At 27.6% G+C, this 10855-nt stretch overlaps 1 protein-coding gene across 1 annotated transcript; it reads left to right on the top strand.

Annotated features, from left to right (window-relative positions):
• Nucleotides 1–3356: 3356 nt before the first annotated feature.
• On the top strand, nt 3357–6682 carry Bm10537 (Uncharacterized protein; the record flags this gene model as incomplete). The annotated part of the gene is made up of 6 exons (XM_001901535.2): nt 3357–3461; nt 4094–4217; nt 4427–4519; nt 5817–5985; nt 6258–6302; nt 6580–6682. The coding sequence occupies 6 exons, from the start codon at nt 3357–3359 to the stop codon at nt 6680–6682; spliced, it is 639 nt and encodes a 212-aa protein (XP_001901570.2).
• Nucleotides 6683–10855: the final 4173 nt, after the last annotated feature.

The raw sequence follows: 10855 nt of genomic DNA, 5'->3' as shown, positions 1-10855 counted from the left end.
ATATCAAATACTATTTCGACAGCAACTTTCAGATAATTTATTATATATATAAAAATTTTTTGTTTATATTGAAGTTCTATTTTCATGCAAATCATTTTAAGCAACAAAAACCTTTGAAAATAGGAATTCATTTATTTATTTATTGGTTGCAATAAAATGTATTTTGTGAAAACAATGTGAGTTTTTTTTTTTTTGATTATCATTAAAATCGGGAAGTTTTTCATGCATTTTCAGCACTTCAAAAAGTTTTGAATAAATGATTAGGTAGTGCTTTGAAATACTGAATTGTATCAAATTTAAATTAATATGAAATAAGCTGAAGCTAATACGAGATTTTATCATCCAGTTACAGAAGTAAAGGAAATTTTTTTCCTTTGATGTAATAATAAAATATAATTTTGAAATAAAAGAAAAATATTAGATTTATGAAATTGAATATTTATGAAAGTATGTATTTGTACGTAGACGAATTTTTTCTTAAAATTTTGAATAAATAATTATATTTTGGAATACTGCATTCTACTAAATTTAAAGACAGACAAAGATAGGCAAAATTGTTATCGGATGAAAGTGGAAGAGAAATCAATCAGTCTTACACCCATCCGAGTAATTAATTATTGATTTTTCTGGAACATCAGTTCATTTCAGCTCTTGTCTGCTTTCAATTTGTTTAATAAACTGTCACTTTGGCAAATTGTCAGTAGCAGACATAGCTATTTTCAATAAAAGTTAGTATAGCAATTATTAACTAAAAGGTTATTTGTTGTATGATTGAAGCATCAGAAAAAAAAAGAAAAAGCAGAAGAGAGGCATTCAGGCCATTATTTGAAAGAAAAATTGGACTTTCTCGTTATAGTGAGTCTAAATGGCGCTGATGTGGAAGTTTTCAAATTAGTGTAGCCACTAAAGAATAGAGAAATTCATTTTTCCTTCCTTTTTGAACAGGAAAAAAAATAAGAAATCTTACTTTGCTATTCTTAAAGAAACTAAAAGCTATTCAATCTTCTCTTTATGGATAAACTAATACTGTAAGATTTTCTCTTCTTATCTCATCATCTAAGTATAATATAAAGGAAAGTATAGTTTATTTGTATAATTAATTTTATTCAATTTCCTGTTCTTATGTTATTCATTTATTTTGTTTTCCGTTTCTTTGTTTCATTTTTTTGTTTGATCTAAATTAATTCGTGCGATTTACTGAAACCCAATTTGATTAGTTTTATCACATTTCTTTTGTTCCAAACAATCAGAGAAATTGGATTAACTGAATGATCGAATCATCGTTCCATTGATTGGTAATCCATCCACATGACTATCTGTTTATAAAATAATCAATTTATGAATACCTGCTATGTGAACTATTATTCTTCTTCTTCATTATATGATTATCCAAAGCTTACGACCACTGATGTCTGGAAAGTAAATAATTGTCACAAGTTGTCTTTTACTTTTATTTTATTTATTTATTTACTTTTTGTCCTGAGAATTGTAATTTGTATGTTATATCATTCACTTATTAATAAATTATCTTTCCTTATTGAGGAATTCAGACTAATTTGGGCTAATAAGCCTTGCTAATAAAACTTTGAGCTGAACTCAGAAAATCCTTTTTATTTGGAAGAGTTTAATTCAAGCGTTCAAATTCCCTGTTTTTCGAAAAGAAAAAAAAAAAAAACAATGTATTACTCAATTCACGAATTAGTTAGTACGATGTTAACACGCGAAGATAAATGATACGACTACTATCTAGTACCAATTATATTCAGATGACAATGTCAGATCAAAAAAATATCAACTCTTGAAGATAATTATTGGCTATACAAAAATTGGTCGAAAATTTCTAAGTCATAGAAATAAAATTGACTAATTTTTTGATTTTTAAATAAGCTTATTTCTAAGACCCTATTACATCATGCAATCGCTATATATTTTTAATAAGCTCAGGTGTAGTTGACAACTTAAGCGACTGAGGAAAATGAATTTCTGAAGAGTTAGTTAGATCCATCCAATCTGTGTATATAAAAGTATGCAAATATATGCATATAAATTTAGATCTGAGTGTTTACGCTTATGTCTAAAGCCTAACAATGCATGTATCTTTCATATTCGCTTCTTTTCAGCATATGTTAAGAACTCTGCAACCATTGTTATATATCAAGCTTAATTTCTTTCTTATCATCTATAAAAATTTTTTTTCATTTATCATTAACAAAATTTTTTAGGATTAATTTTAAAAACGATCACCCGAATATAACGAATTTTCTCAGCTGTTGTGCTTTGAATATTCGTTTCCCAATGTTTAAGATTATTTCAAGCATAAAAAAACTATAATATAAAAGAAATATTTGTATGGTGTAACACACATGTTGTAGAGCTAACTAATTAATTATTACCTTTCATTCATCAGTTTCGTTGCATTCCATGCCCTAAGTATATTCCACTGCTTTTTATGTCTTATTAAGTTATTTTAAATTTAACAAAAAAAAGACACTTAAATAGGTGTTGAATATGCAGTTTTTGTTGTTGGCTGCCCAAGTATGCAGGATTAAATGAATCTGTTACTCAACTTTACTTAAGCTCAAACATTCATAATTCTGTTTACATTTGTCGTTATTGTGCTAGTTAATGGTTAACCTAGAGATACTCGTCCTACAAGACTGCTATTAAAACGATTTAATTTTCTTTTGTTCTCCGTTCTTTTGTCTATTTTCAACTTGAAGAGGCTATTTCCAACATAGCGCTCGAGGACTTTATCAGTGCTACCGTATAATCCTGTGCCTTCCACATTTCCATAATGTCTCATCCAATTATTGCATATAATTGATACTCACAAATAAAAGGTGATCCCGCATCAGTCAACTTATCTAGACTTTTACTCGTCCATGTATGATTGCCGCTTCTTGATGACATGGTATTACATCAAGCAATTCTGAAAAATAAACTGAGCGCCTACTTCTGAAGATCTTTTCATATACCAATACATTATGAGGCACTCCAATTCTTATTCCGCTTCTCAAATCGTAAACAGCTAATGTCTGGAATAGATTTCACATGGCATAATTGATTTACAAATTTATTTTGATTCGTTATCACTTTCATTTCACCGCTAACTAGAATTCACAAATTAGAAATGTATTCTCAAGCAATTTCTTCGGAATTCTATTTGCTGCTCTAAACTTTACAATGAACTTATTTATTGGACAAAATCAGCTACAAATTTTGTCATCAATGACAATTAGCAAATTTCCGCCCCGTCTGATCGTATCAGATCTTCTATCTTCTTGATTTTCAGAACAAATAACAACTCGAAAAGTGAAATTAGATTATCTATCAACAATGAATAGTTATTTTTGCAGATGTCTGATTTAGATTTACAAGACAGATTGGCAGGACATCGTGGCTTCACAATCAAAGCTCGTGAAGTGTTATTAGAACCACCAGCACCATTTGCAGTTGTGAGCGTAAGTTTCTGTTTGTTGTTTGTTTCCTGCATTTAGTTAGAATTTTGGTCTCACATTTAATTAATGCTGTCATTTGAACTATCTATTATTTCATTTTTGAGGTTCTGTTTTCATTAAACGGTTTGATTCAATTTAATTCAAAAGCTGTTTTGTTAAGGAATATTACTTTATGATCTAAAGTGGTCCATTTTTAATCGAAAATATAAATTCATGTTGTAAGACTAATGCTACTACTTCCACAAATGAAGTTTTTAAATATATGAAGGTCAATTCTGCTGCTTATTTGTCTTTTTTGACTAATTTTTAAACTTCACAAAATGCAATAAATCGATTTCATTAAAATTTCAAAACGCATTTTATTATTGTTAAATAGTTCCTTTCTGAATGAACAATCTCATTAATTGCTATTTCTTTTCTTCCTGCCATATTTTCGCCTATCTTTAATTCATTTATCACTTTCAAAGGCTGTCAGTACGATTGACTTCTTTTGTGTTTTAATTTTTTATAATTATTATAATTTGCTATAATATATTTAATATACTGTAATTTCTTTATCGAATGCATAAAAATTATCAATTCATATCAGAACAAAAATATGAGTTTCAGACTATCAGAATAATCTTTCTTTTCAGGAAAGCACTGGAAGTTTATTGAATGAATTCAGTAGTCCAAAATCACCTCATCGTGGATTTACGGCAAAAGCACGTGAAATGCTTGTTGAAAGACAAACACATGATAGTCATCACAGCTCAAAAAGTGAATTTGCAGATTACATTACGCTTACGAATAAGTTTTTTTTTTGTGTGGAAAAATTAACATATTTTTTAAGTTTTATGGTTTTTTCAATTTTTTATTATCTTATATGGATAATCTAAAAGAAATTTATATTCTACAGTCTTCATAAAAGTATTAATTTAATGCAGAAAAAAGTGCCTGATATCTTATAAAAACTTTTTTTTTTGAAGCAATTCGATCAGATTTTGATATATGGCACAAGCAGCAATCAAATCCAATCCATGTGCCTTGGAATAAACAGCCGATGCAACAAGCAAACGTTGGTATGTTTATGCATATACTGAATGTACAACAGAGACTCTGAAAGCAAAAAAATTCTTTTCTTCATTTAGTTAAGGTAAAGTAAAAGATGGCAACAATTTTTCAAGTGAAAGTGTAACAGATATCACTCGAAATTCCAGAAAAAAAAGGAATTAGATTTTATCTGAAATTTTATAATGTACGTTGCATTTATTCTTTATGTCATTTCAAAAAGCTACCTTGGTCCATCGTCATCATCATTATCATTATCATCATCGTCATCATCGTCATTATTATTATCACCAATTATCAATTATTCAGCAATGAAATATTAATGCAATGCAGAGCTAAAATTGCATTTATTTCTTTTTCTACAGACTGTGGAAAGGAAATGTAGGAAATTATATTTGAGATGCATCATTGCCAGCATTCTATTTACTAAGTGGATGGATTTCTTCAAATCAAAATAATAAAATGTTGGTAGTAGAAAATTGATTGGGTATGCATGCATGCATGGTATCGTATGTCACTAAGTGTTTGCTGAAAGAGAAATGATGATTTTTGATGTGTTGTCGCAATTAATTCAAATTCCAACATTGTTGCATTAAATTTCAATTCCTTGGAGAATTAGACGATTGTTTTATGCTTTCAGTAACGAACAGATTAGAAGATAAATCTATAGCTATCGGATTTTACTGCATCACAATTCATTTTATCTATTAGAACATGTAATTATGAATATAAGATGAAAAATTTTCTTTTGTATTTAAGATTAACTTTCAAAAAGTTTTGCATGTGATCATTTCTTGACCCTTGACTTGAACAAAACAAGATTTCATGCTAAGGAATCAAAGCACATTTGAAGAGCAAAATTACTTATAATAATAAATTTTCAACTCCAGACGCATATAATTGGCCAAAATTATTGCGTTGATAATTCTTTAGTAATTCTTCTGGTGCACTCTTTTTACATAGCTTAGAAAGATTTGCTTTGAAGAAGCAATATTTGTATCTGATTGTTTCACTTTCATCTTAGAACTACTAAGTATACTAACGAATTCAATTCAATTTATTCTAGTAACAAGGATGTTTCATATTTTCCTACAACAGAATATTTTGATCTAATGAAAACGTAATTCAAAATTTTTATCTCATTTATGGCTTCAGATCCATAAACCTATATTGGAAATGAGTTATCATCTATATAAGTATTTCAATCTATCCGTAACCTTTGTTACTCATATGTTCATTCGTAACACATTAATCCTTGATTTTTAGCAAAGAAAATAAAATTTCGAAGTTAAAAGAATTTATTTATAGGTTATGAAAAGAAGAAAATTTTGATTCCACATTCCAAGTTGTCACGAATAAAAGCTCATAAACTGCTCGGTGAAACTGGAAGAACGCGATCAGCTAATGAAATTTTCTATGATAAATTTATGAAACAAGTACGAAATCCACTATTGCGCTCTGATTTAGAAGTTGCAGGGTAAACGATTTTGTGCTTTTTTTCCGGCAGAATAGATTTTACTTTATATAAGAAATTTAATAAGAATAAAAAGGGAGGATGATAAAGTGATAATATTGGACCTACATAAAATGTAAATCAGTAGAATACATGGGATTCAACAAACTTAAAAGAAGGGATAAGTAAACGAGAATTTTCATTTCAATTTATAAAGTTCGGTAAAGAGTGACAGATTATATTTCCGAGAATGCTTAAAATGAAGTGAAAGAACTCTCAACAGTAACAATTTTCAGTTCCTCGCATGGAAACTTCACAGTGAGATGTTCAGATTCACAGCGGTTAGTGGCCGTATTCTTAAATACGCTTACAAAATTACTTTTAAACCTTATTCCAGAATATGTTATCAACAGCAGTAATCAAATAATGAGTAGTTAATGGTAACAATAATCGTAAATGAGCTTGCAGTAATATTAGATCTAATGACAAAAGCATAATTATCTACTACTTCCAATGAATGTTTATATAAATTTTAATAAATTAAGAGATTAATGTTCTAACCAATTTTTAAATTCATGATCAAAATGTAGTATAAATTTTGGCATTAGCTTTTTTCAGAAGTAGTGAGTCTGATAAAGCCAAAGTGATGAATTGTGCGATGTTTGATAATCTTCAAATAGATGTCAACAACAAAGAAGATAATACAGAATGTCCAAAATAAAAAATCAATAGCTGTGAGAGCTGTTAAAATTTTTGACTACCTGCAAATCCCAATGTTTTTTCTTTGATGTTTATATAATAAATTCAAAATCCAATTATATTATAATATGCAAACTTGGATTTTCATTGATAAAAGCTGTTACTCATAATTCAATAGAGATACGATGATAATGACCATAAAATATGTACAATGAATGCTTTTGTGATTTTTGAATCTGAAGAAGTTTGATATAACCTGAACAAAGCAATTTTAGACTTATTTCATAAGAAGTGTTAATTTTTAAAAGCCAACTAACTTCCTGAAGGCATGGCCGTTTATCAGTAGAATTACTTTTGGTTATCAAACGAAATAATTTTGCCAATTATTATTCATGCCCAAAATACACATTAGAGTTTCTAATCGTATCTTTAGTTGAGCTGATAAATATACTTACTTTAGTACTTACTTTATTTATATAACTTCCTTTTCTTGGTATTTGAATATTAATATGAATATATCGCCAAAATCTTTATTCTATATTTTCTTTATCTTTTTTGGTGGCTGACTGACTAAGTTGACTAGAAATTGATCTCACTTTATTTCATTTACATTCATTTTCTGCAATCTTTTTGATTTCACATAGAAATTTAAAGCAACAACTCTTTTCCCCTTTTTTCTTTATTTTTCCTTTTCTGTTAGTATTACTTAATCTGAAAAGATTCAGCCTTTGCAGTGTAAAAGAAAAAAGGCAATGTTTTTAACAATTTCCTGCTTCAAAAAATCACAAAGGGCCATTATAAACCGCTTTCTTTTGTGACATGGAAATGACTGCTTAAAAATGAAATCGGAAAATAATTATACTTGAAGCAAAGTGAATTCACAGTCCATAAGCAAAAAAGGCTTCAGCTAAAATTGATAGAAAAAAATTATAAATATAACACATATTCAGCAGGAAAATATCATCGCTAATTTTCACCAGATAAGATCAGAAGATCGAAATTATAATGAATTTTTTTCATTGTTTAATTATATGTGTAAAATTAAATGCAATTAATAAAAACGACAATTTCGTTTTCATCTCCTTGCATAATTTATACGATTGTTGTTGCATTAATTACCTACATTTCTAAATTTTATAGTAATTCTATATAATTGGTTATTAGTATTTCTGTAATAATTAACCAGTTGATATGATCGAGAAATATCAGCGTTCTTGAGTAAACAAATCAGTTCTGAGCATTTTTTAGGGCTAATATTTGTTTATAGCTTTATTCCAATACGATATGTGCTTAGTTTCTTTTTTTTGTGTGCTTAAAAGTTGGGAAATCTTTAAATCATGATATGTATATCTTAATTTGAAAATTTTCTTAATGAATTCTTTGTTGATGCGTGAAATTATGAAAATTTATATCAAAGCTTCTTTCTAAAATTAATCCATCTTTTCAAAAAAGTCATAGAGGTCATTTGAAAGATAAAAAACAACTGTGGAGCTTTTTTCAAATTGCAACAATTTTAATGAAATGAGTTTGATTTTCTATGATAATATAGATTTAGCTGCAAAAAATCCAAAAGTAATAGTTTGCATAGTAATTTCAAAAACAATTTGAAAAACTACTGGAATACCGGTCATCGACATTTCAACAATAGCAGCGATAAATAAACAAATTTATACTATATGAAAATGATATGGTATGAATGTTACAAAAATTTTAATCCATTTTTTTTTTTTTGCATGAAAATAAACAAAACCACTGGCATATGCCAAATAAATAGTGAATAAGCTCCTGACCGAAACTGAAAAATATCCATCAGTCACAGGACTAGGAAAATTTTACTAGTCTTTATAAGTAAATAATGAGTTTTTAAGTAAGTAAATAAAACAATATAAAATAAATAAGCAAATAAAACAACATAAAATAAATAAGTAAATAAAATAAAGTACAAAAAATAAAGTAATGCAAAATAAATAGGCAAATAAATCAATTAATTAGTTAAAAAAATTAATAAACTAATCAATTAATTGCGTAAATAGGTAAATTGATCAGACAAACAAACACATTAATTAATTAAGTAAATAGATAAATAAACAAGCAAATAAAAAAAGAACATTATCATAAGAGTAAATGTCAGATTAAAAAAGACAGTTTTTAGTCATTGTAAATAGATTTGGTTTAGAACAAAGATCATTAGTTGAACAAAGAACTGATAATCTGTTGATAGGGAAATCTGAATTTGACTGTCAAATTGTAAAATCATGATAATAAAATTAGAGCAACTTCTAACACATAAGCAATGCACATATTTTTATTAAAGTTCCAGACAATGCAGATGAGTATTGGATAACAATTTCTTAATTCAAACATTTATCTAAGGTTTATTCAAATGAAACAATCTTTGGCCTTATGAATTTAACACAAATTTATTTCGACATCTTATAATCGGTCCTTCATATACATATTTATTTATTTATTTTTTATTTACTATTTATTTTATATTTATATTATATTTATGCATAAATTTGCCTCATTTTCCAATATTTTTTTACAACCATTATGAAGCATAAAGAAGTTATCTCAATATCTTCCGGTACTTCTAACATTTAAATATTTTTCTAATTAAAAAAAAAAAAAAAAAAACTGAATGCCTAATAGAAAATTCTTCTCCTCATAAGACGAAAAATATTTCTATTTGAAATTTTGGTGCACTATTATCTGCCAATTAATAAATTTGTGCTATCAAAGCATAATGGTTCTAATTACAATTTAACTCATATTACGTATGCATGTTCGTCTGAACGAATGACTTATGAATAAAATAATTTTCTCAAACATATTTGTCCTTACTAATGACATGTTCATTATCCGAAAAAGTTTGATATCATTAGTTTTTTTATTTTCTCACAGATAACTTTCCAGAATTTTCACGCTGCTTTTATTTTTTATTTTACTTTTCACTATCTTAAACTCTTCATTTGAAATTATTGTATTTTGGCTAAATTATCTTAATTAAAGATTTATTGTTTTTGGTTGGATTCCTAAATCCATTCTCAATGTAATTTAACATTAAATACTAAACATTGAAATAATGAACTTTTTGAAAAAAATGTCTCTTCGTTTCTTTTGATATGGCATAATATTTTTTAAGACAGTGTAACAGCTCGGATTCTTAAATTTTCAGTTATTTGCTTTTTGTTCAATTTTAATGGTCAATTTCAATGCTTTTCTGGTTAAAACAAATTTGGAAGAAGTTCACGAATTGTTATAAATGAATTCTTATATTGAAAAAATGCATGTGGAAAAGGCAGTCTAATTGCAATCAACAGGTGAATCTTGGACTTTGGAGACGAAATTCTTTCAAATGCGTTCTTCAAAATCTTCGCCGCACTATCGATTACAACACCAAATTTAAGTGAACACAAGAAGCAAGAAACATTTTAATTTTAGAAAATTTTAGCATGTTTTAAATAACCTCAAAAACGAAATAGCCTAACTTTCACAATATAGCTTCTAAATGCTTAGTCAAAAAAACGACAAAAAAAGATAGTGGAAATTTGCACTTCGTAAATCGTTTTTTTTTTTTTTAAAGACTTAGCAACTTTTTCATAAATTTATAACTATTCATTTTTCTTTTAGCTTTTTGTTTTAATATCCAGCAACGATGTGAAATGAAGCTACAGCTTTTCACTAACGGATTCTTCAACTTTCTTTCTTTTTGAGGTCAGACTTTCAAGTGTAACGTTTGAATTGAGGTGGCTACTGATTGAATCGATCACAATTATAGAAACAATGAAATGATAAAAATATATGATAATTTCAAAAGTGATAAAGTTATTTGTTACAGATGCAATGATAGTAATTCATACTTAGTTACAGGTAAAGCTTAATAACTGAATTGAATTGGTGCTAATAAATTTTTTTAATATTAAAAAGTGAAATTGTTAGTTAGAAGTAGGTAACAAATGACGACATTGAAAGTTGCTGTAAAAATCTGAGTGCGGAGATATTCAAAGATGTTTCAAGGTGGGAAGTGAAGAGCTATAATCATTTCACATTGTCTTCTCGTTGGAAAAAGTTCAAGGAAAGTTGAGATAGAAGGAATGCCGAAATGATGGACAAGTAACACTAACTGAACTGGCGGATAGACTGACAATACTCAAATAAGATCTCAAAGAAAAGATAATCCTAAAATTTCGTT

The sequence above is a fragment of the Brugia malayi genome (assembly GCF_000002995.4).
Source record: "Brugia malayi strain FR3 genome assembly, contig: Bm_v4_Chr4_scaffold_001, whole genome shotgun sequence".
NCBI classification, from domain to species: domain Eukaryota; kingdom Metazoa; phylum Nematoda; class Chromadorea; order Rhabditida; family Onchocercidae; genus Brugia; species Brugia malayi.
This window is presented reverse-complemented; position numbering and strand designations above follow the sequence as displayed.